Source organism: Oncorhynchus gorbuscha, linkage group LG09 (genome assembly GCF_021184085.1).
Source record: "Oncorhynchus gorbuscha isolate QuinsamMale2020 ecotype Even-year linkage group LG09, OgorEven_v1.0, whole genome shotgun sequence".
NCBI classification, from domain to species: Eukaryota; Metazoa; Chordata; class Actinopteri; order Salmoniformes; family Salmonidae; genus Oncorhynchus; species Oncorhynchus gorbuscha.
The window spans coordinates 45,818,895-45,844,090 of NC_060181.1; the positions used below are offsets into that span (position 1 = coordinate 45,818,895).

Here is a 25,196-nt window from a genome sequence, read left to right on the forward strand (position 1 = left end):
TCAAGGGTTTTCTTTATTTTTACTATTTTTCTACATTGTCGAATGATAATGAAGACATCACAATTATGAAATAACACATATGGATTCATGTAGTAACCAAAAAAGTGTTAAACACGTCAAAATCTATTTTATATTTGAGATTCTTCAAAATAGCCACCCTTTGCCTCAATGGCAGCTTTGCACACACAGCTTTGCATTCTCTCAACCAGCTTCACCTGGAATGCTTTTCCAACAGTCTTAATGGAGTTCCCACATGTGCCGAGCACTTGTTGGCTGCATTTCCTTCACTCTGCGGTCCGACTCATCCCAAACCATCTCAATTCGGTTGAGGTCGGGGGATTGTGGAGGCCAGGTCATCTGATGTAGCACTCCATCACTCTCCTTCTTGGTCAAATAGCCCTTACACAGCATGGAGGTGTGTTAGGTCATTGTCCTGTTAAAAAACAAATGATAGTCTCACTAAGCCCAAACCAGATGGGATGGCGTATCGCTGCAGAACGCTGTGATAGCCATACTGGTTAAGTGTGCCTTGAATTCTAAATAAATCAGACAGTGTCACCAGCAAAGCCCCCCACACCATAACACCTCCTCCTCCATGCTTCACTGTGGGAAATACACATACGGAGATCATCTGTTCACACACACCGCGTCTCACAACGACACGGCGGTTGGAACCAAAAATCTCACATTTGGACTCATCAGACCAAAGGAGAAATTTTCACCAGTAATGTCCATTGCTTGTGTTTCTTGGCCCAAGCAAGACTCTTCTTATTATTTGTGTCCTTTAGTAGCGGTTTCTTTGCAGCAATTCAACCATGTAGAACTGATTCACACGGTCTCCTTTGAACAGTTCATGTTGAGAAGTGTCTGTTTCTTGAACTTTGTGAAGAAATTATTTGGGCTGCAATTTCTGAGGCTGGTAACTCTAATGCACTTATCCTCTGCCGCAGAGGTAACTCTGGGTCTTCCATTCCTGTGGCGATCTTCATGAGAGCCAGTTTAATCATAGTGCTTGATGGGTTTTGCAACTACACTTGAAGAAACTTTCAAAGTTCTTGACATTTTCTGTATTCACTGATAAAGTAATAAAAGTAATGACGGACTGCCGTTTCTCTTTGCTTATTTGAGCTGTTCTTGCCATAATATGGACTTGGTCCAAATAGGGCTATCTTCTGTCACAACTTGCAGGCTTGTTTTCGAATTGCTGTGCGTTTTGTTGTCAACCTATTTTGCTACCTGACAACTCTACGGGTTTCACTTTTTAATTACCGTTCATATATTTATTTTTTCCTCGACTTTTTCACTCCGGACGCTTTATCTGGACACGATTCGTCAGGACCTCCAACAGCCGAAGCTAAGTAGTAACATTAACATGATACCTTCTAATTGCAGCCGCTGTGCTCGCCTTACGGCGAGAATAGCTGTACTGCAAGCCCAGCTTCAGACGCAATCGTTAGGCAAGGGTAATTTCAGTGTAGGAAAGGATGAAACAGCGTCTGTGCCACCAGTAAGTACAGATAGTAGTATAAATCCCCTGGCACAGTCCCCGCAGCCGGACAACTTTCTCACGGTTTCTGGAAGGAAATGCTGTAGGAACGCTCAACCGGTGTCGCTCATTCAGCAGACAGAAACTTTCAACCGGTTCTCCCCATTAAGCAGCGGGTCGGTGTCAGAGGCAGAGTCTTCTCTGGTCTCTACTCCTCCCGTTACGGGGTCTGAGACGCCGAAGCTTCCCACCATTAGCTCTGACAAATTGAAAACTCTAGTCATTGGCGACTCCATTACCCGCAGTATTAGACTTAAAGCGAATCATCCAGCGATCATACACTGTTTACCCGGGGGCAGGGCTACCGACGTTAAGGCTAATCTGAAGAGGGTGCTGGCTAAAGCTAAAACTGGCGAGTATAGAGATATTGTTATCCACGTCGGCACCAACGATGTTAGGATGAAACAGTCAGAGATCACCAAGCGCAACATAGCTTCTGCGTGCATATCAGCTAGAAAGATGTGTCGGCATCGAGTAATTGTCTCTGGCCCCCTCCCAGTTAGGGGGAGTGATGAGCTCTACAGCAGAGTCTCAACTCAATCGCTGGTTGAAAACTGTTTTCTGCCCCTCCCAAAAGATAGAATTTGTAGATAATTGGCCCTCTTTCTGGGACTCGCCCACAAACAGGACCAAGCCTGACCTGCTGAGGAGTGACGGACTCCATCCTAGCTGGAGGGGTGCTCTCATCTTATCTGCCAACATAGACAGGGCTCTAACTCCTCTAGCTCCACAATGAAATAGGGTGCAGGCCAGGCAGCAGGCTATTAGCCAGCCTGCCAGCATAGTGGAGTCTGCCACTAGCATAGTTAGTGTAGTCAGCTCAGCTATCACCATTGAGACCGTGTCTGTGCCTCGACCTGGGTTGGGCAAAACTAAACATGGCGGTGTTCGCCTTAGCAATCTCACTAGGATAAAGACCACCTCCATTCCTGTCATTACTGAAAGAGATCATGATACCTCACATCTCAAAATAGGGCTACTTAATGTTAGATCCCTTACCTCAAAGGCAATTATAGTCAATGAACTAATCACTGATCATAATCTTGATGTGATTGGCCTGACTGAAACATGGCTTAAGCCTGATGAATTTACTGTGTTAAATGAGGCCTCACCTCCTGGCTACACTAGTGACCATATCCCCGTGCATCCCGCAAAGGCGGAGGTGTTGCTAACATTTACGATAGCAAATTTCAATTTACAAAAAAAAAAAAATGACGTTTGTCTTTTGAGCTTCTAGTCATGAAATCTATGCAGCCTACTCAATCACTTTTTATAGCTACTGTTTACAGGCCTCCTGGGCCATATACAGCGTTTCTCACTGAGTTCCCTGAATTCCTATCAGACCTTGTAGTCATTGCAGATAATATTCTAATCTTTGGTGACTTTAATATTCACATGGAAAAGTCCACAGACCCACTCCAAAAGGCTTTTGGAGCCATCATCGACTCAGTGGGTTTTGTCCAACATGTCTCTGGACCCACTCACTCTCACAGTCATACGCTGGACCTAGTTTTGTCCCATGGAATAAATGTTGTGGATCTTAATGTTTTTCCTCATAATCCTGGACTATCAGACCACCATTTTATTACGTTTGCAATTGCAACAAATAATCTGCTCAGACCCCAACCAAGGAACATCAAAAGTCGTGCTATAAATTCACAGACAACACAAAGATTTCTTGATGCCCTTCCAGACTCCCTCTGCCTACCCAAGGACGCCAGAGGACAAAAATCCGTTAACCACCTAACTGAGGATCTCAATTTAACCTTGCGCAATACCCTAGATGCAGTTGCACCCCTAAAAACTAAAAAAATGTCTCATAAGAAACTAGCTCCCTGGTACACAGAAAATACCCGAGCTCTGAAGCAAGCTTCCAGAAAATTGGAACGGAAATGGCGCCACACCAAACCGGAAGTCTTCCGACTAGCTTGGAAGGATGGTACCGTGCAGTACCGAAGAGCCCTTACTGCTGCTCGATCGTCCTATTTTTCTAACTTAATTGAGGAAAATAAGAACAATCCGAAATTCCTTTTTGATACTGTGGCAAAGCTAACTAAAAAGCAGCATTCCCCAAGAGAGGATGACTTGCACTTTAGCAGTGATAAATTCATGAACTTCTTTGAGGAAAAGATTATGATTATTAGAAAGCAAATTACGGACTCCTCTTTAAACCTGCATATTCCTCCAAACCTCAGTTGTCCTGAGTCTGCACAACTCTGCCAGGACCTAGGATCAAGAGAGACGCTCAAGTGTTTTAGTACTATATCTCTTGACACAATGATGAAAATAATCATGGCCTCTAAACCTTCAAGCTGTATACTGGACCCTATTCCAACTAAACTACTGAAAGAGCTGCTTCCTGTGCTTGGCCCTCCTATGTTGAACATAATAAAACGGCTCTCTATCCACTGGATGTGTACCAAACTCACTAAAAGTGGCAGTAATAAAGCCTCTCTTGAAAAAGCCAAACCTTGACCCAGAAAATATAAAAAACTATCGGCCTATATCGAATCTTCCATTCCTCTCAAAGATTTTAGAGAAGGCTGTTGCGCAGCAACTCACTGCCTTCCTGAAGACAAACAATGTATACGAAATGCTTCAGTCTGGTTTTAGACCCCATCATAGCACTGAGACGGCACTTGTGAAGGTGGTAAATGACATTTTGATGGCATCGGACCGAGGCTCTGCATCTGTCCTCGTGCTCCTAGACCTTAGTGCTGCTTTTGATACCATCGATCACCACATTCTTTTGGAGAGATTGGAAACCCAAATTGGTCTACACGGACATGTTCTGGCCTGGTTTAGGTCTTATCTGTCGGAAAGATATCAGTTTGTCTCTGTGAATGGTTTGTCCTCTGACAAATCAACTGTACATTTCGGTGTTCCTCAAGGTTCTGTTTTAGGACCACTATTGTTTTCACTATATATTTTACCTCTTGGGGATGTTATTCGAAAACATAATGTAAACTTTCACTGCTATGCGGATGACACACAGCTGTACATTTCAATGAAACATGGTGAAGCACCAAAATTGCCCTCGCTAGAAGCATGCGTTTCAGACATAAGGAAGTGGATGGCTGCAAACTTTCTACTATTAAACTCGGACAAAACAGAGATGCTTGTTCTAGGTCCCAAGAAACAAAGAGATCTTCTGTTGAATCTGACAATTAATCTTAATGGTTGTACAGTCGTCTCAAATAAAACTGTGAAGGACCTCTGCGTTACTCTGGACCCTGATCTCTCTTTTGAAGAACATATCAAGACCATTTCGAGGACAGCTTTTTTCCATCTACGTAACATTGCAAAAATCAGAAACTTTCTGTCCAAAAATGATGCAGAAAAATTAATCCATGCTTTTGTCACTTCTAGGTTAGACTACTGCAATGCTCTATTTTCCGGCTACCCGGATAAAGCACTAAATAACTTCAGTTAGTGCTAAATACGGCTGCTAGAATCCTGACTAGAACCAAAAAATTTGATCATATTACTCCAGTGCTAGCCTCTCTACACTGGCTTCCTGTCAAAGCAAGGGCTGATTTCAAGGTTTTACTGCTAACCTACAAAGCATTACATGGGCTTGCTCCTACCTACCTCTCTGATTTGGTCCTGCCGTACATACCTACACGTACGCTACGGTCACAAGACGCAGGCCTCCTAATTGTCCCTAGAATTTCTAAGCAAACAGCTGGAGGCAGGGCTTTCTCCTATAGAGCTCCATTTTTATGGAACGGTCTGCCTACCCATGTCAGAGACGTAAACTCGGTCTCAACCTTTAAGTCTTTACTGAAGACTCATCTCTTCAGTGGGTCATATGATTGAGTGTAGTCTGGCCCAGGAGTGGGAAGGTGAACGGAAAGGCTCTGGAGCAACGAACCGCCCTTGCTGTCTCTGCCTGGCCGGTTCCCCTTTTTCCACTGGGATTCTCTGCCTCTAACCCTGTTACGGGGGCTGAGTCACTGGCTTGCTGGGGCTCTCTCGTGCCGTCCCTGGGGGTGTGTCACCTGGGTGGGTTGATTCACTGTTGTGGTCGGCCTGTCTGGGTTTCCTCCCCCTTGGGTTGTACCGTGTCGGAGATCTTTGTGGGCTATACTCGGCCTTGTCTCAGGATGGTAAGTTGGTGGTTGAAGATTTCCCTCTAGTGGTGTGGGGGCTGTGCTTTGGCAAAGTGGGTGGGGTTATATCCTTCCTGTTTGGCCCTGTCCGGGGGTGTCCTCGGATGGGGCCACAGTGTCTCCTGACCCCCTCCTGTCTCAGCCTCCAGTATTTATGCTGCAGTAGTTTATGTGTCGGGGGGCTAGGGTCAGTTTGTTTATCTGGAGTACTTCTCCTGTCCTATTCGGTGTCCTGTGTAAATCTAAGTGTGCGTTCTCTAATTCTCTCCTCTCTTTCTTTCTCTCTCTCGGAGGACCTGAGGCCTAGGACCATGCCCCAGGACTACCTGACATGATGACTCCTTGCTGTCCCCAGTCCACCTGGCCATGCTGCTGCTCCAGTTTCAACTGGCCTGGGCCCTAGGACCATGTCCCAGGACTACCTGACATGAGGACTCCTTGCTGTCCCCAGTCCACCTGGCCATGCTCCTGCTCCAGTTTCAACTGTTCTGCCTTACTATTATTCAACCATGCTGGTCATTTATGAACATTTGAACATCTTGGCCACGTTCTGTTATAAACTCCACCCGGCACAGCCAGAAGAGGACTGGCCACCCCACATATGCTCTCTCTAATTCGCTCTTTCTTTCTCTCTCTCGGAGGACCTGAGCCCTAGGACCGTGCCCCAGGACTACCTGACATGATGGCTCCTTGCTGTCCCCAGTCCACCTGACTGTGCTGCTGCTCCAGTTTCAACTGTTCTGCCTTATTATTATTTGACCATGCTGGTCATTTATGAACATTTGAACATCTTGGTCATGTTCTGTTATAATCTCTACCCGGCACAGCCAGAAGAGGACTGGCCACCCCACATAGCCCGGTTCCTCTCTAGGTTTCTTCCTAGGTTTTGGCCTTTCTAGGGAGTTTTTCCTAGCCACCGTGCTTTTACACCTGCATTGTTTGCTGTTTGGGGTTTTAGGCTGGGTTTCTGTACAGCACTTTGAGATATCAGCTGATGTACGAAGGGCTATATAAATAAATTTGATTTGATTTGATTCTGTGTATATTCTGTGTATGCCAGAGTAGCTATTAGAAGAATCTCGATTATATAAAATATATTAATACACTTTTTTGGTTACTACATGATTCCTTATGTGTTATTTCATAGTTTGATGTCTTCACTATTATTCTACAATGAAGAAAACAGTAAAAAAAATAAAGAAAAACCCTTGAATGAGTAGTTGTTAAAAAACTTATGACCGGTAGTGTACAATTTTACCGACCCATCCTGGGTTGTTTTCTCCTATCACAGCCATTACAATCTAACTGTTGGCCTCATGGTGAAATCCCTGAGTGGCTTCCTTCCTCTCCGGCAACTAAATTAGGAAGGACCACTGTATCTTTGCAGAGCCTGGGTGCATTCGTACACCATCCAAAGTGTAATTAATACACCATCCTCAAAGGGATATTCAATGTCTGCTTCTATTATTTTTACCCATCTACCAATAGGTGCCCTTCTTTGCGAGGCATTGGAAACCTCCCTGCTCTTTGAGGTTGAATCTGCGTTTGAAATTAACTGCTCGACTGAGGGACCTTACAGATAATCTTATGTGTAGACTACAGCGATGAAGTAGTCATTCAAAAATCATGTATAGCACTATTATTGCACAGAGTCCATGCAACTTATTATGTGACTGGTTAAGCAAATTTTTACTCCTGAACTTATTTAGGCTTGCCATAACAAAGGGGTCGAATACTTGTTGACTCAAGGCCTTTCAGCTTCACATTTTTTATTAAACATACAAAAAAATCTCAATATAATCCATTTTAAATTCAGACTGTAACACAGCAAAATGTCAAAGGTTGTAAATACATTCTAAAGGAACTGTATATAGTTGAAGTCGGAAGTTTACATACACTTAGGTTGAAGTCATTAAAACTCATTTTTCAACCACTCCACAAATTTCTTGTTAAAACAAACTATAGTTTTGGCAAGTCTGATAGGAAATCTTCTTTGTGTATGACACAATTGTTTACAGACCAATTATTTCACTTATAAAACTCACTGTATCACAATTCCAGTGAGTTGACTGTGCCTTTAAACAGCTTGGAAAAATCCAGAAAATTATGTCATGGCTTTAGAAGCTTCTGGCTAATTTACATAATTTGAGGCAATTAGAGGTGTACCTGTGGATGTATTTCAAGGCCTACCTTAAAACTCAGTGCCTCTTTGCTTGACATCATGGGAAAATCAAAGGAAATCAGCCAAGACCTCAGAAAAAAATGTAGACCTCCACAAGTCTGGTTCATCCTTGGGAACAATTTCCAAACGCCTGAAGGTACCACGTTCATCTGTACAAACAATGGTACGTAACACCATGGGACAACGCAGCCTTCCTACCGCTCAGGAAGAAGACCCGTTCTGTCTCCTAGAGATGAACATAATTTGGTGCCAAAAGTGCAAATTAATCCCAGAACAACAGCAAAGGACCTTGTGAAGACAATGGAGGAAACAGGTACAAAATTATCTATATCCACAGTAAGACAAGTACTATATTGACATAACCTGAAAAGGCCGCTCAGCAAGGAAAGAGCCATTGCTCCAAAACTGCCATAAAGAAGCCAGACTACGGTTTGCAACTGCACAGGGGGACAAAGATTGTACTTTTTGGAGAAATGTCCTCTGGTTTGATGAAACAAAAGTAGAACTGTTTGGCCATTAATGACCATCATTATGTTAGGAGTAAAAAGGGGGATGCTTGCAAGCTTAAGACCATCCCAACCGTGAAGCACAGGGGATGCAGCATCATGTTGTGAGGGTGCTTTGCTGCAGGAGGGACTGGTGCACTTCACAAAATAGATGGCATCATGATGGAGGAAAATTATGTGGATATAATGAAGCAACATCTCAAGACAGAAAGTTAAAGCTTGGTCACAAATGGGTCTTCCAAATGGACAATGACCCCAAGCATACTTCCAAAGTTGTGGCAAAATGGCTTAAGGACAACAAAGTATTGGAGTGGCCATCACAAAGCTCTGACTTCTATTGCATAGAAAATTTGTGAGCAATGAGGGAACAAACCTGACTCGGTTACACCAGCTCGGTCAGGAGGAATGGGCCAAAATTCACCCAACTTATTGTGGGAGGCTACACGTAACGTTTGACCCAAGTTAAACAATTTAAAGGCAATGCTACCAAACACTAATTGAGTGTATGTAAACTTCTGATCCACTGGGAATGTGATGAAATAAATAAAAGCTGAATGATATAATTTTCTCTACTATTATTCTGACATTTCACATTCTTAATTAAAAGTGCTGATCCTAACTGACCTAAGACAGGGAATTTTTACTTGATTTAAATGTCAGGAATTGTGGAAAAACTGAGTTTAAATATATTTGGCTAAGGTATTTGTAAACTTCCGACTTCAACTGTATCATCGCAATCAATAAGTTTCAGCGAACACCCATATTACTTTTTTAAAAGTGTTTACATGTCAACTACTACAACTAGCCAATTTGTTTTGCACACATTTTCACCACTTTTCTACAAAAAAATGTAAGGATATGTATATATGGCATCTTATTTTGTTTTCCAGACCCCCCTCAAACATTTTAAGCCATCATTGGGCTGTATATACCAATTATTTTAGGAGATGTGAATCGTGATTGGAGCAGCATACTACTGAAATGTACTTGATCAGCCAAGTTGATTTCACCTGTTGACTCTCTCTCAATGCCACACACTTGTCACATTATAAGGCCTGCCCTGATAACCCCCCCCAAAAAGTTAGGAGCCCAAGTCATAACATTATGATGTCATAATTTCCTTATTTGAGATACGGTGCATTCGGAAAGTATTCAGACCTCTTGATTTTGTCAGGTTGGATGGGGAGCGTCGCTGCACAACTATTTTCAGGTCTCTCCAGAGATGGTTGATCAGTTAAGTCCGGACTCTGCCTGGGACACTCAAGGACATTCAGAGACTTGTTCCAAAGCCACTCCTACGTTGTCTTGGCTGTGTGCTCAGTGCGTTGTCCTTTTGGAAGGTGAACCTTTGCTCCAGTCGGAGGTCCTGAGCGCTCTGGAGCAGGTTTTCATCAAGGATCTCTCTGTGTGCCTTTCCAAATCATATCCAATCAATTGCATTTGGTCTTCATTATGGGGTATTGCGTATAGATCGATGACGGAATTTAAAAATATATATTTTAGAATAAGGCTGTAACGTAACAAAATGTGGAAAAAGTCAAAGGCATGGTGCCTTTGGTTTAATAGATTCGTTCTTATCACCTTCACATTATGTAATGCAACCTGCTTATAATGTCTCCTTTGTTGCAGAACCACAAACAAATCCAACTTCACCATGTCCAACCACATGTCCTTAATACATATTGGAACATTGGTGTCTGCTTGCTCCCTGACATTATCAGAGTATCCCTGGTGAAATCTATCCAAAAAGTTCCCCCATCTTGGGTGTCTTTGCCTATTTTACAGCGGCCACATTGGAAATGACCGCCAGGGGGGGAGTAAAGGACCAAATCTGTGATGGCACTTTAGCCCAAAATACTTATTTAGACATGCCCTAGGTGTGTGTGAAATTTGGTGGCTCTATATAACCGCTGGTCTATGGTCAAAACGAACTTGATGTGAGCTCCATGAAGGCCTTAAGAGTACTTTATGATGATAATTATTGTCTATATTACCTTACCGGTTTATATAGTAGGTAGATTACATTACAAATCCATTTTTATATTGTTTGGAATGACTACCCTATTTTTCTTTGAACAGGACATCCAGATTAACTGACAAGCTTCCCATACTGCCTCCAATCTTTAAAAATGTTCCTTAATGTATCTAGTAGTAATGTACCAAGTCTGATACTTTTATCATACAATTGAACAATTATTTCACCTATTCGCTGGACTATAAGTGACTGTGTGTACTAGTGGTACATGAGTCAGCCATTTGTTCTCCTGCCCGCAGTTGCTAATAAGCCATCCGCAACCGGCAGACTATATATGAAAAAGTGAAAATTGGCAGCCCGCACCCGACCCTAACCCGTTAATATAAAAAATGCACTGTAGGAAAGGCAGAACTATTTTTTTGACGGGGGTGAAGCATTTGTTGTGACTGATTTTGATATGTTTCTGCATATAATTTCAACCAATTTAGTAGGCTATTTGTTACATTAACCTCTCATCATTATATAATTTTTCCTTTTCCTCCCCAATTTAAATCTCGTCTCATCGCTGCAACTCCCCAACGGGCTCGGAAGGCAAAGGTTTTGTCATGCATCCTCCGAAACATGACCCGCCAAACCGCGCTTCTTAACACCCGCCCGCTTAACCCGGAAGCCAGTCGCACCAATGTGTCAGAGGAAACACAGTTCAACTGACGTCAGGCTCCAGGCGCCCAGCCCACCAGAAGAACTCGCTAGAGCACAATGATCCAAGTAAAGCCCCCCTGGCCAAACCCGGACGACGCTGGGCCAATTGTGCGCCACCCTATGGGACTCACGATTACGGACGGTTGTGAAACAGCCCAGGATCAAACCCAGGTCTGTAGTGACACCTCTAGCACTGCGATGCAGTGCCTTAGATTGCTGCGTCACTTGGGAGGCCCCATTTCTGTCATTACGTTGCCCTAGATAACTAAATAAACCCTTGCTCACCAGAATAATGTCATAAATGATTGAAGCATTCAATCTATCTAGTTGACATCGGTAAAGTTACATCATTTCTGGTTCTTTTGTGGAGCAAAGATGCTTTGGGACTGGGATGAAAATTTGAGCTATGACGTCTTGTAATATGAGGTTACATAATTGGCCAGGCCAATGTACACGGTCACCAACAACTGTTCGGGGATGGGGAAAAGAAAAAAAAGAATGTTTGTACACTTGTTTACATAGATATGCTTCTTAATAAAACCTATTTCAAACATGACAATACACTTTGAATTATCATGGCGTTTCATTATTCAGGTTATTACTTATTAAAATCAACAAATTAAAGAAGTGCCAGGTTGGAGAGAATCTGCACATTTTCGTATTGACAACATTAACAGAGTCAAAACAAAGACATCTCAAATCAAATTTATTTGTCACAAACACATGTTTAGCAGATGTTATTGCGAGTGTAGCGAAATGCTTGTGCTTTTAGTTCCGACCATGCAGTAATATCTAACAAGTAATATAACCTAACAATTTCACAACAACTACCTTATACACACACAAGTATAAAGGAATGAACACGAATATGTACATAAAAATATATGAATGAGCGATAGGCATAGGCAAGATGCAGTAGATGGTATAGAGTACAGTACAGTGGGGCAAAAAAGTATTTAGTCAGCCACCAATTGTGCAAGTTCTCCCACTTGAAAAGATGAGGCCTGTAATTTATCATAGGTTGGCTTTTCTGTATATAAAAAAAATAAATGCAGATCCTATTTCGACGCACAAAACCATTCAAAGAAATTCTGATGGGCTTCCCCCCACTTTTCCCTTAATATTCACATAACATCACAAACCCTGTTGCTGTCATTTGATGGCATTGGCATATGTTCTTCAAAGAGAGGACACCGTAATCAGAGAAATAATGTAGCCTAAGCTCCTAAAAATTGGTATTCAACAATATTAAATCAGGACAGGAACATTTACTTTTTAATAAAGAGATGGTGTCCAGACAAGATACTTAAGGAAACTTTCTAAATGGACATATAGGCCTATAGAGTCAGCAAACTCACACACCCACCCCTGTAAAAGCACACGTCAATCAAAGCCACCAACGCATGTCAGACTCAAGAGCAAATATTTTGCCTTTCCTTAAATGTATTAAAAAACCTAGGTCTACCAAAAGTAGGCTAGAAGATAATGAATTGACAAGGAAAGTATGAAGAGGACAGCTATGCTATAGCATGAAGATGACATTGACAATCATTAAAAGAAACAAAAATTTCTCACAAGTGTTGCAGGTTGTGAGCTCTGCAAACAACATTTCCACTCTGACAATGAGATGGGTATATTACTGTAATTAATACATTGCATTAACAGAAATGTATGTAACCAAATGACAGGGATTAACGGTATTCTACTTTGTGGGGATATGTGGGTGACATTTTTTTTGTCTCGTCTAGGGTGGTATATTGGCCAGTCTATCAATTAAGAAAATATTCTGTATCAAATAATACCATGTCAGGTTGGAGAGGATGGCACGTGTCCACTTGACACAAAATTTTAAGCCAGAGCATTTTAAGCCAGAACAATCTTGTCGACTGCTGTTGAATAATTAATGAAGTTAAAAAATATATATTTAAAAAAAAAATGTCTAAAGGCCGATTTATTTACTAGCAAGCAATGAAAATGTGCATCGAATAAAATAACGTTTTGTTTTTTTGCCTGTAGTGCTCTTACATCCCGCACATCTAGGGATGACTTCTGCAGATGACTTCGTCAACCATTTTGAAAAGAAGGTCGACGACATCCGATCCTCGTTTGCTAAGTCAAACGACACTGCTGGTTCTGCTCACACTGCCCTACCCTGTGCTCTGACCTCTTTCTCCCCTCTCTCTCCAGATGAAATCTCGCGTCTTGTGACGGCCGGCCGCCCAACAACCTGCCCGCTCGACCCTATCCCCTCCTCTCTTCTCCAGACCATTTCCGGAGACCTTCTCCCTTACCTCACCTCGCTCATCAACTTATCCCTGACCGCTGGCTACGTCCCTTCCGTCTTCAAGAGAGCGAGAGTTGCACCCCTTCTGAAAAAACCTACACTCGATCCCTCCGATGTTAACAACTACAGACCAGTATCCCTTCTTTCTTTTCTCTCCAAAACTCTTGAACATGCCGTCCTTGGTCAGCTCTCCCGCTATCTCTCTCAGAATGACCTTCTTGATCCAAATCAGTCAGGTTTCAAGACTAGTCATTCAACTGAGACTGCTCTTCTCTGTATCACGGAGGCGCTCCGCACCGCTAAAGCTAACTCTCTCTCCTCTGCTCTCATCCTTCTAGACCTATCGGCTGCCTTCGATACTGTGAACCATCAGATCCTCCTCTCCACCCTCTCCGAGTTGGGCATCTCTGGCGCGGCCCACGCTTGGATTGCGTCCTACCTGACAGGTCGCTCCTACCAGGTGGCGTGGCGAGAATCTGTCTCCTCACCACGCGCTCTCACCACTGGTGTCCCCCAGGGCTCTGTTCTAGGCCCTCTCCTATTCTCGCTATACACCAAGTCACTTGGCTCTGTCATAACCTCACATGGTCTCTCCTATCATTGCTATGCAGACGACACACAATTAATCTTCTCCTTTCCCCCTTCTGATGACCAGGTGGCGAATCGCATCTCTGCATGTCTGGCAGACATATCAGTATGGATGACGGATCACCACCTCAAGCTGAACTTCGGCAAGACGGAGCTGCTCTTCCTCCCGGGGAAGGACTGCCCGCTCCATGATCTCGCCATCACGGTTGACAACTCCATTGTGTCCTCCTCCCAGAGCGATAAGAACCTTGGCGTGATCCTGGACAACACCCTGTCGTTCTCAACTAACATCAAGACGGTGGCACGTTCCTGTAGGTTCATGCTCTACAACATCCGCAGAGTACGACCCTGCCTCACACAGGAAGCGGCGCAGGTCCTAATCCAGGCACTTGTCATCTCCCGTCTGGATTACTGCAACTCGCTGTTGGCTGGGCTCCCTGCCTGTGCCATTAAACCCTTACAACTCATCCAGAACGCCGCAGCCCGTCTAGTGTTCAACCTTCCCAAGTTCTCTCACGTCACCCCGCTCCTCCGCTCTCTCCACTGGCTTCCAGTTGAAGCTCGCATCCGCTACAAGACCATGGTGCTTGCCTACGGAGCTGTGAGGGGAACGGCACCTCAGTACCTCCAGGCTCTGATCAGGCCCTACACCCAAATAAGGGCACTGCGTTCATCCACCTCTGGCCTGCTCGTCTCCCTACCACTGAGGAAGTACAGTTCCCGCTGAGCCCAGTCAAAACTGTTCGCTGCTCTGGCTCCCCAATGGTGGAACAAACTCCCTCACGACGCCAGGACAGCGGAGTCAATCACCACCTTCCGGAGACACCTGAAACCCCACCTCTTTAAGGAATACTTAGGATAGGATAAAGTAATCCTTCTCACCCCCCTTAAAATATTTAGATGCACTATTGTAAAGTGGCTGTTCCACTGGATGTCATAAGGTGAATGCACCAATTTGTAAGTCGCTCTGGATAAGAGCGTCTGCTAAATGACTTAAATGTAATGTAAATGATGAGCTGCTCAAGCATCAAAGGAAAGTTGGAAAGAGGAGACATAGTACGTTTAATAGCCAGACTAAGTTAGCAAAACAATTGCCTTTGTCATAAGTCAACACTCCCACTATTAGGTCATGTTTATCTACATGAAAATGAAGTTGACATAAAATAAATCCTCAAATGCATGTAGACCTACTTAAACAGTTTTGACGGTTATTTTATTTTCATGGCGGGCTTCATCCATAACCGTCAGATACACGGTTATTCAAATACTGTCACATCTCTAATGAAAATGCAACAACCCACCCCCAAAAAATAACAGGAAATATTTTCTTTGCAAAATGTCCATATTACATCAGTTTCACCGGTTGTAAGGAAAGAGAAATCTGTGAAAATGACCCAAAATGTGTCTGATAATATTTATGTTTGGCTTGGAACCTATTTTAGGTGGTTGGAATACTATCACTTCTTGCAGTCTCTGATAAACATAGCACCTTCACAGACGGTATAACTGTGCATTCACATTCTTTCAAGATGCTAAAATAAATATGGTTGAAGTTGGAAGTTTACTCAGTTTTTCACAATGCCTGACATTTAATCCTAGGAAAAATTCCCTATCTTAGGTCAGTTAGGATCACCACTTTATTTTAAGAATGTAAAGTCTCAGAATAATAGAGATTGATTTATTTAATCTTTTATTTAATTCATTACTATCCCAGTGGGTCAGAAGTTCACAAATCTCATGTGAGTGCATTCCATCTATTGGCACAATGGACAGTTTTTAACATCTCGTCCCGTGTTTTATGATTCTGATTATCTGGACCAGTCTAGTGACTGCTGTGAAAGGACAGCTGACAACATAGGAAAGTCTGTGTGACAGCTTGGAGAGACAGCTGACCGGAGGGAATAGACCCCACTGGGGCTGTCATGGGCTAGCTACCCATGTTGGCATTCCCCGACGCTGCTTCAGTATGTTGGAAACACCTGCTAAGTGCTACTGAAAGTCAACAAAGGAACATAACCCTAGAGCCTCGAGAGCTGGGGTTCAAGACGGCTCAATGACTGATCACACAGTTACGGACCCAGGAACGGAAACGACTACGAGTAGGAACACAGACATGAGACAACCATAACAGCAGCAGGACACACACTTCAGGTGTGCAGCTGTGGTTGGGTGAGAGTAACATTGGCAAGGGGGTTAAGGATCCATCAAGGGAGGAAAAGGTGCTTGGGAGAGCAGAGACAGGGACCTCGCATTGACCAGTACTTCTTACAAAGCAGCCAGTCAAATCATTCGAATGAAGCACAGTGACAGGACGCAAATCAAAGTTCGCTGAGCATCAGCACCCTTGTAACGGAGGAGGATAATACAAGCACAGAAATGCCAGTAGATGAACTCACCCAACCACAGAGACCTCTAAAAGAGGAAAAGATCAAAGGGCACAGACCAAGTGTGAAGTGGTCCAAAGCTGTTGAAAAGAGAGTGGGAAACAATCAACAACGACCTGACAAAAATCTTGGAACAACAGGTAGGAACAGCAGAGAAAAAGCTTGAAAGGATGGGAGACATCTACCACTACGGAGAAGAGCGCTTTGGAGTAAACGAAAGGAGAAGTGGCAAGACACCACCCGCGCCAACCAAATCTAGGAGGCAGCAAGAGATTGAGATACTTGTCAGAGAGAGAAGGCAGCTGAGAAAGCAGTGGAAGAAGGCCTCTGATGCAGAGAGAGAAGGTCTCATGCTACTCCAAGCAGACATTAAAATGTCGACTGGCAACCTTGCAAAGAGCAGAAAACTTAAGGAAACTTCGTAGGAAGAAGGAACACGGTTCTATTTAAAAAAAAAACTAAGTTTGTCAAAGACCTCTTCGCAAAGGAAAAGTGCGGAATCCTTAAAACTCCAAAGCCAGAACTGGAAAAACATCTGGAAAAGGTCCACCAGGACATGAAAAGGCATGAGCAGATAATCATCCCACATGACATCCCACCAATTAAACCACCAGAATTCAATCTGGACACTGACCCTCCAAAATGGAAGGAAGTAGAGAACGTTGTCCGAAGAGCAAGAGCGGCCTCGGCTCCTGGGCCTAATGGAGTACCATACAAGCTCTACAAGAAAGCCCAGGATGTTCTACGCTTTCTTTGGAGGCTCATGAGGATAGTGTGGCAGAAGGAAATAATACCAAAGGCATGGCGAAGGGCTGGTGGTGTGCTAATCCCGAAAGAGAAGGATGCGGCAGACATCAGTCAATTCCGACCAATCTCCCTTCTCAACATCAAAGAGAAGATCTTTTTCAGTATAACAGCAGAGGCTGTCCACTTATCTGGAAAGGAACACGTACATTGATACATCTGTACAGAAAGCGGCATTCCTGGTTTCTCTGGTTGCCTGGAACATACTAGTATGATTTGGCACCAGATCCAAACAGCTAAGAAGGACAAGAGAGACCTCTATGTCATCTTCCTCGACCAATGCCTTTGGCTCAGTTCCCCATGAACTCCTCTGGGAATCCTTCAAAATTTTCAGAGTACCAGAACCCATCACTACACTGGTAAAGGCCTATTTCCAAACCTGACTTCACAACAACATGGCAGCGCTTGGAAGTAGGCATAATGGCAGGCTGTACAATTTCACCTCTGGCCTTCACTATGGCCATGGAAGTCATCATCAGGGCATCGAGATGGGTGGTCGGCAGTAGAGAAAAACTAAGGAAGTCTCCCACCTATCCGAGCATACATGGATGACCTGACTACACTGACCACCACTGTAGCATGCACCAGGTGGCTACTTGCAAAACTGCAGGATAACATCAAGTGGGTCCAGATGAAAATCAAGCCAAGCAAATCTCTAAGCATCTCCATAGTCAAGGGACAGCTTAAAGATGTGAGTTTCTGCATTGGAGATGACCCGATACCAACGGTGTCTGAGCAACCCGCCAAGAGCCTGGGTTTGATGGTACAACAAAAGCCTCCGGGATAAAGATCAAGTGCAGCAAGTAAGGCAGGACATCACCGACGGTCTTGAGAACATCAACAAGACCCAACTGCCTGGAAAGCTCAAGCTTTGGTGCCTACAGTTTGGACTTCTCCCCCGGGTAATATGGCCACTCACCGTCTATGAGGTCCCAATAACAACAGTGGAGAAGATGGAGAGAACCATTACCTCATACGTGAAGAAATGGCTGGGTGTCCCACGATGCTTCAGTAACGTCGGCCTCTATGGCAAACGGGTCCTTGAACTACCTCTTACAAGTCTAACGGAGGAGTACAAGTGTTCTAAAGTAAGACTTCAGATGACATTGAAGGACTCCAAAGACCAGACCATTAGCAAGGCTGCACCTCCTCTACAAACTGGACAGAAATGGACATCATCCAAGGCTGTGCAGCAAGCAACATCAGCCCTGAGACACCAAGACATTGTGGGGAATATCCAGCATGGAAGAGGAGGCTTTGGCCTGGCAGCAAGCAAACCAACGTTCCATAAGGCAACACCATCTGAACGCAGGAAGCTGGTGGTCGAGGAGGTGCGCAGACAGGAGTAGACTGCAAGAAGTACAAAGGCTGTCTCTCGTGCTAAACGAGGACAATGGACATGGAGGTAAGGCCTGGAGAGGAGAAAGATCCACTGGAGTGAGCTTTTGCAAATGGAGGCAAGCAACATCAACTTCATCATAAGAGTTATTTATGATGTGCTTCCATTACCAGAAAACCTACAACAATGGTATGGCGAGGACTCGACCTGCCCCCTCTGCCCAGCTCCAGCGACTCTCAGGCATATAATGACAGGTTGCAAGACCAGCCTCTCACAAGGCTGCTACACCTGGAGGCACAATCAGGTCCTCAAGAACCAGGCTGCAGCACTTGAGACCAAGAGGAGTACAAACAATTCATTACCTCCAAAAACAAGCAATCCCATCAAATAAACAATATTCATCTGGGAGGGACAGAAAAGGCCCAAGCATCCTCCTACAAATCAGAAACCTAGCCATGGCCGGGACTGGGAGATGCTTGTCGATATTGGCCTGCAACTCATTTTTCCACCCGAGATTGCTTCTACCAACCTTAGGCCAGACATGGTACTCTGGTCCCCTTCACGAAAGGCTGTGTACATCATAGAGCTCACAGTCCCGTAGGAAAACTCTGTTGAAGAGGCCTAGGAGCGTAAGAAACTGCATTACACAGAGTTGGCAGCATACGCAACTCAGCGTAGCTGGAATGCAAAAGTCTGGCCAGTTGAAGTGGGATGCAGAGGATTCGTGGCTTCTTCCACCATCAGGTTGCTGAAAGAACTTGGAATCCATATACAGGCTCTGCGGCAGACCGTCAGAGCAGTTTCTCAAGCAGCTGAAAGAGGCAGCCAGCGGATCTGGATCAAACGGAAGGACCCTTGCTGGGCTATAACTTCATGACCCCCCACCCCCACATGAGAACCCAATTCAGATCCCTACAACTTGAGGAGGGCATATGAGGTATGCGGTCAGCTGTAGGGCTGGCTCAGGGAAGAGGACACCTTGCATAGTCCCGTGGGACATCTTAATTGGACATGGGACACAAACTAAGGCTTGATCACCCTTTAGCTGGCCACCTTTGATGAGGGTGTTTAGTGATTAAAGGCCGAAACACCCACTGATTCGAAGGCACACTACTGAGGATGTGTCCCAAAATTAACATCTTAACCCAGTCTAAGAAAAAAAACCTCCCATGCCACTGTCAACATCACGGCAAATCTCATTTGAGTGCATTCCATCTATAGGCACAATGGACAGTTTTTAACATCTCGTCCCGTGTTTTATGATTCACACACTCAATTAGTATTTGGTAGTATTGCCTTTAAATTGTTTAACTTGGGTCAAACGTTACAGGTAGCCTTCCACAAGCTTCCCACAATAAGTTGGGTGAATTGTGGCCCATTCCTCCTGACAGACCTGGTGTAACTGAGACAGGTGTTTAAGTCTCCTTGTTCGCACACACCTTTTCTGTTCTTCCCACAAATTTTCTATAGGATTGAGCTCAGGGCTTTGTGATGGCCACTCCAATACCTTGACTTTGTTGTCCTTAAGCCATTTTGTCACAACTTTGGAAGTATGCCTGGTCTCATTGTCCGTTTGGAAAAGCCATTTGCGACCAAGCTTTAACTGATGTCTTGAGATGTTGCCTAAATATATCCATATAATTTTCCTGCCTTGTAATGCCATCTATTTTGTGAAGTGCACCAGTCACTACCGGAAGCAAAGCACCCCCACAACATGATGCTGCCACCCCCGTGCTTCATGGTTGGGATTGTGTTCTTCGGCTTGCAAGCTTCCCCCTTTTTCCTCCAAACGTAACAATGGTCATTATGGCCAAACAGTTCTATTTTTGTTTCATCAGACGAGAGGACATTTCTCAAGAAAGTACGATCTCTGTCCCCATGTGCAGTTGCAAACCGTAGTCTGGCTTTTTTTATGGCAGTTTTGGAGCAGTGGCTTCTTACTTGCTGAGCAGCCTTTCAGGTTGTCTATATAGGACTTGTTTAATTGTGGATATAGATACTTTTGCACCCGTTTCCTCCAGCATCTTTACAAGGTCCTTTACTGTTGTTCTGGGATTGATTTGCACTTTCCACACTAAAGTATGTTCATCTCTAGGAGCGGTATGACGGCTGCGTGGTCCCATGGTGTTTAAACTTGCGTACCATTGTTTGTACAGATGAACGTGGTACCTTCAGGCATTTGGGATTTGCTCCCAAGGATGAACCAGACTTGGAGGTCTACCATTTTTTTTCCTAAGGTCTTGGCTGATTTCTTTTAATTTCCTCATGACGTCAAGCGAAGAGGCACTGAGTTTGAAGTTAGGCCTTGAAATACATCCATAGAAACACATCCAATTGACTCAAATTATGTCAATTAGCCTATCAGAAGCTTCTCAAGCCATGACATAATTTTCTGGAATTTTTTTAACTGTTTAAAGGCAGTCAACTTGGTGTATGTAAACTTCTGACCCACTGGAATTGTGATACAATGAATTGTAAGTGAAATAATCTGTCTGTAAACAATTGTTGGAAAAATTACTTGTGTCATGCACAAAGTAGATGTCCTAACCGACTTGCCAAAACTATAGTTTGTTAACAAGAAATTTGTGGAGTGGTTGAAAAGTTTTAATGACTTCAACCTAAGTATGCAAACTTCCGAATTCAACTGTACATTAATTATTCATTTTGGTTGCCTATCCTGACGTGAAGTTTGTTGTATAGATATTATTTGACTCTGATGTGTGCTACAGAAGGTATCTGACTCTAGCCACAAAATTAAGGAAATTATTAGGGGGAGATTCTGGCAGGCAAGAAAATTGCCTTTCTAATTTCCTTAATTTTGTGGCTGGAGTCAAATACTTTCTGTTGCACACATCATAGTCAAATATTTTCTATAGAACAAACTTCACGTCAGGATAGGCAAACAAAATGTATAATTTATATATGTGTGTTATATTAAACATAGAGGAGGGAGTAAAATGTAGGCAAGCAATAAACATTTCAGAACAACTACTAGTTGAATAAGACATGGGAGAGATGGCAAATTTTGTCAAAGAGATTTATTTATAGACTCATACACTTGAAACAAATAGCAAACCAAAAATTGCAGACATTACTAGTGCCTCCCCCGCGATCAAACCGACATAAAAAAATCTAATGAAACGCAGCCTAACGTGATTAGAAATCTCAACTAGCAAAGAAGTCACAGCAATGAAGTGAGTGCGCAAAGAGGGGGGGGGGGGGTTCTGACATGGGGAGATTTGGCACAACACCGGCAATGGTATCATACTCTAACAAATTTTTCCCAAACATTACTTTTCTTGCCCTCCCTTCTCTTATTTTCCACTCTACATTTCGCAGCTTTTTAATATTGAATTAAACTCCGACATTCTGCTTTTTGCCTCCAAAAATCAGCATTACCTTTTTCTGCCCGTTCCCAAAAGTATTTGGGGATTGGCGTGTTGGGTATTTAGCATGCGTAGTTAGGCCCTAAAGTTTAGGCATACGCACCAATAGCCAAACATAATTAAAGAAAAACCCCAAGGTAGCCTATAGATATAAATTGCATAATATTATACCTTTATGGACTTTTTTTATGTATCATTTTTTTCTTTATTCAACCCGCCTGCCCTTCATCCACACAACATTTAGCCTAACGACCCTAAAACAGTCAGCCCTGGGGATATAACAGGAGACTGCGGGTTAGGAGTCAATCCGTGCTTTACTGTGTACTTCTTATACCCTGACTATACCGCTCGCGTTGCAAAATAAATTTAGGAATATTTGTTATTCAATTATTGCACCCACACGGCTTGTGCACGTCTGCTTTACCAAGGGCTAAAATAGAAGTAATTCCTATTTCTGAAGCAGATTGCGCTGCAAGTCCTGCCTCTCCCATCTCCTCATTGGTTTATAGAAGCAGGTACCGACATGCCATCTCCTCATTGTTTATACCCACGTGGGTGATTGAAAGATGAACTGCTTTGCCGGTTGTCATGGTAATACTATGAAAGTGTAGATGCCAATCACCATATAAATTCAAAGATGAAAAAGCTTGGAAGGGGGAGAGATGACTAGAAACGATTCGGTTGACCGTTTGATGTGTGGATTAATTGTCGGAGTAGAAGACCTTGTGCATTTCAGGTAAAATAGAAACTCAATGTTTATATTGGCCAGGTCGCAGTTGCAAATAAGAACCTGTTCTCAACTAGCCTACCTGGTTAAATAAAGGTGAAATAAAAATAAAAAATCCGAGGACAAATTAGCTCGCAACAGCAATCTACCTAAATAAGACAAATTAGCTCGCAAGTGCAAGCTAACTAGCCATACATGTTTAATGCTTTTCGACCTGTCCCCAAATTAATGTTCAGAGTTTGTTTTGATATTTTAACCTGCGTGTCGTGATCGCGTTTGGTGTAGGGGGGCAAAATAAATGTATACACGTTAGCGCACGCGCGCAGCCGGTTTGTGTTCCGTGTTACTGTGCACTGATATAAGTAGCAAGAGTGCCCCTGGCGTTGTGTTAGCGAAAAAAAGGTGACATTTGAAAAGTGGACTCATCACCATACTAGACTGCTAAAGTTGAATTAGTCAAATTGACGCATATTGGCTGACAGTTTTTTGTAATCAGACTTGCATGCATCAGCAGGTCAACACTAGACTTTCCCTCCACTTCGAAAACGTTGACAAATTGGTAACGGACACTTTTAATCCTTCGAACTGAAGGCACTGCTCAAGACCGTGCTGTTCAGAAAAGCTTTCTAAGGATGCGCCTTGGGTGTGAGAACGCGCTTTACAAATTAGATAAATTATTATTATTAAACCAATAGTGGCATATTGCACAATAATAATGTAATCATTGAAACAAATGTATTATTCAAATATAGTCAGTTTCATGTAACCCATAATGATATTATCATTGCTGTTCATCATGGGTTGCAAACAAACAAATCACAGGAGGATAATGTACATTTGTCTACTGACGTAACACTGAGAAGTATATAAATTGTGTATATACATCGTGCATTATTATGAATCTTATTTTGATGCATTTCTCAAAACAAAACAAAAGCGACATCATACACTTTCTAATCACATCACTGACATTAAAACGGTTGTAATAATTTGACAGTTACAGCTACACAATTGACCTACACGACTGTCGCTGGTCTCGGTTGACTGAGTCGAGTAAATAAACATAGCAATAATAACTGAATGCAAAGCACTACATATTAGACAAACACGTTAAAACATATTGGTCTTATGCATTGGATTTACAAAACGAAATATATTGCAGGAAATAAAACATTTGTTCATATAGCTAGCGCTAATGTGTTGCAAAGATGGTGCCTAGGCCTGTGAAGCTATCGTGAGCGGTGAGCGTATAATGCGTTTTCTTACCCTGTAGAGCTGTCCAAACTCTGTTCATTCATATCCATGAAGGTTACAGTTTAAAATGTGATATTCAGCGACACTGAAAAACGGAGTTGGAAGTACTGATCACGGGGACAAACAAGGGTCATGTGAGAAAGACCGTCCAGAACACGTGAGGTACCGACTGGGCAAACAGTTAAAATGGAGACCGCTGCAAAGCTGGAAGGGTGGTTTCGTTCTGTGTGTTCTTTAGACTATCACGTCCCTCTCTTCTTGGAAAATGCGAGATTCTGGTGTCAGAATTGGCTACTGTAAAAGCTTCGAACGACATTTACCGTCGGATTTATAGATGGGAATTTCGTAGATATTTCCGTGATTAACTGGTTTATTTCTATAAATGTTTTATTTATTGTTCCCTGGTTGGGCTATTTGCACTCGTAGTGGTGTTAAAAATGTATCCATCCGCAAGGCTGCGTCTAAAGTTGCCTTGTCGTTGTGGATAATAAAGTATGGAGTGGAGTCTATTCTAAACACGGGTTGACTCTTGATTCCGCTGAACTTGTGAAATTAAAGTATTGTATCCGAATAGTTCTAGCTCAGCCTTGAACAAAAGTTTGTGTAGTCAGTGCTGGAATTACTGAAATAGGTTCCGGTATTCATGTTGGGTGTATGTACTGTTTATATTTAGGTGCAGGTGCTCCTCAATACTTTTGAGCTAATATTCTATAAGAGAAACAGAAGCTCAAGGAGTATAACATTTGGGGTGCTGGTACTCAGCTCCGGTGAGCTCATGGCAGAGTCAAGCACAGTGTCTAGTGCAATTGAAATCAGCAGCCTAACTTTACTAATGTGCATGTTGTGCACATGCACTGGGACCCCTGAGCTCCACAGCCCCACATTACCAAAAAAAGTTTCTGTCAAAGAAATACCATACCGCGTCTAAAATACGTTTTTTTTACTGCAGTAATTTTGCTGTGTAACTGCAGTCAGAGTGCAGTATGATTACAGAACGCTGCAGTTATTCCACAATTACTCTGTCCACAATACCACAGTCGACTGTAGTTACTGCACTTTTATTGCAGTTTTAAAACTGCTATATTTTTTTGTAAGAGCCAACAGACATTGTTTTGGGGGGGTTGTTGGTCCCCTGGAGGTTGTGGGCCTGTCATGCCAAATAATGGCCCCCAGCCAAAAAGTGTCCCACCTTCACTTTCATTGCTGTATCAATGGTATGATGATCTAATGATTTGAATTTTGGAGATCATTACAATCTAAATTATATTATTTTCGTCCCTGCTATGCAAATAAGGCTGATTTCCGCAAAAATGTAGCTGTTTAAAACAAGTTGTGTTCAGCTAATAAAATGAAAACATTACTTCTAACTACTTTTGGGCATCTTGTTAACATTACAACAACATAATA

The 25,196-nt window shown here is 43.1% G+C and overlaps 1 protein-coding gene across 1 annotated transcript in view; it reads right to left on the reverse strand.

Moving 5' to 3' along the window:
* Positions 1 to 24,246, reverse strand: part of LOC124043708 (upstream stimulatory factor 2-like) — a 40,508-nt gene extending 16,262 nt beyond the window's left edge. Inside the window, exon 1 of the mRNA XM_046362580.1 lies at positions 23,802 to 24,246. Coding sequence (XP_046218536.1) covers positions 23,802 to 23,839 — 38 coding nt within the window. The 5' untranslated portion in view covers positions 23,840 to 24,246. The remainder of the gene's footprint in view (positions 1 to 23,801) is intronic.
* Between the last annotated feature and the right edge of the window lie 950 nt (positions 24,247 to 25,196).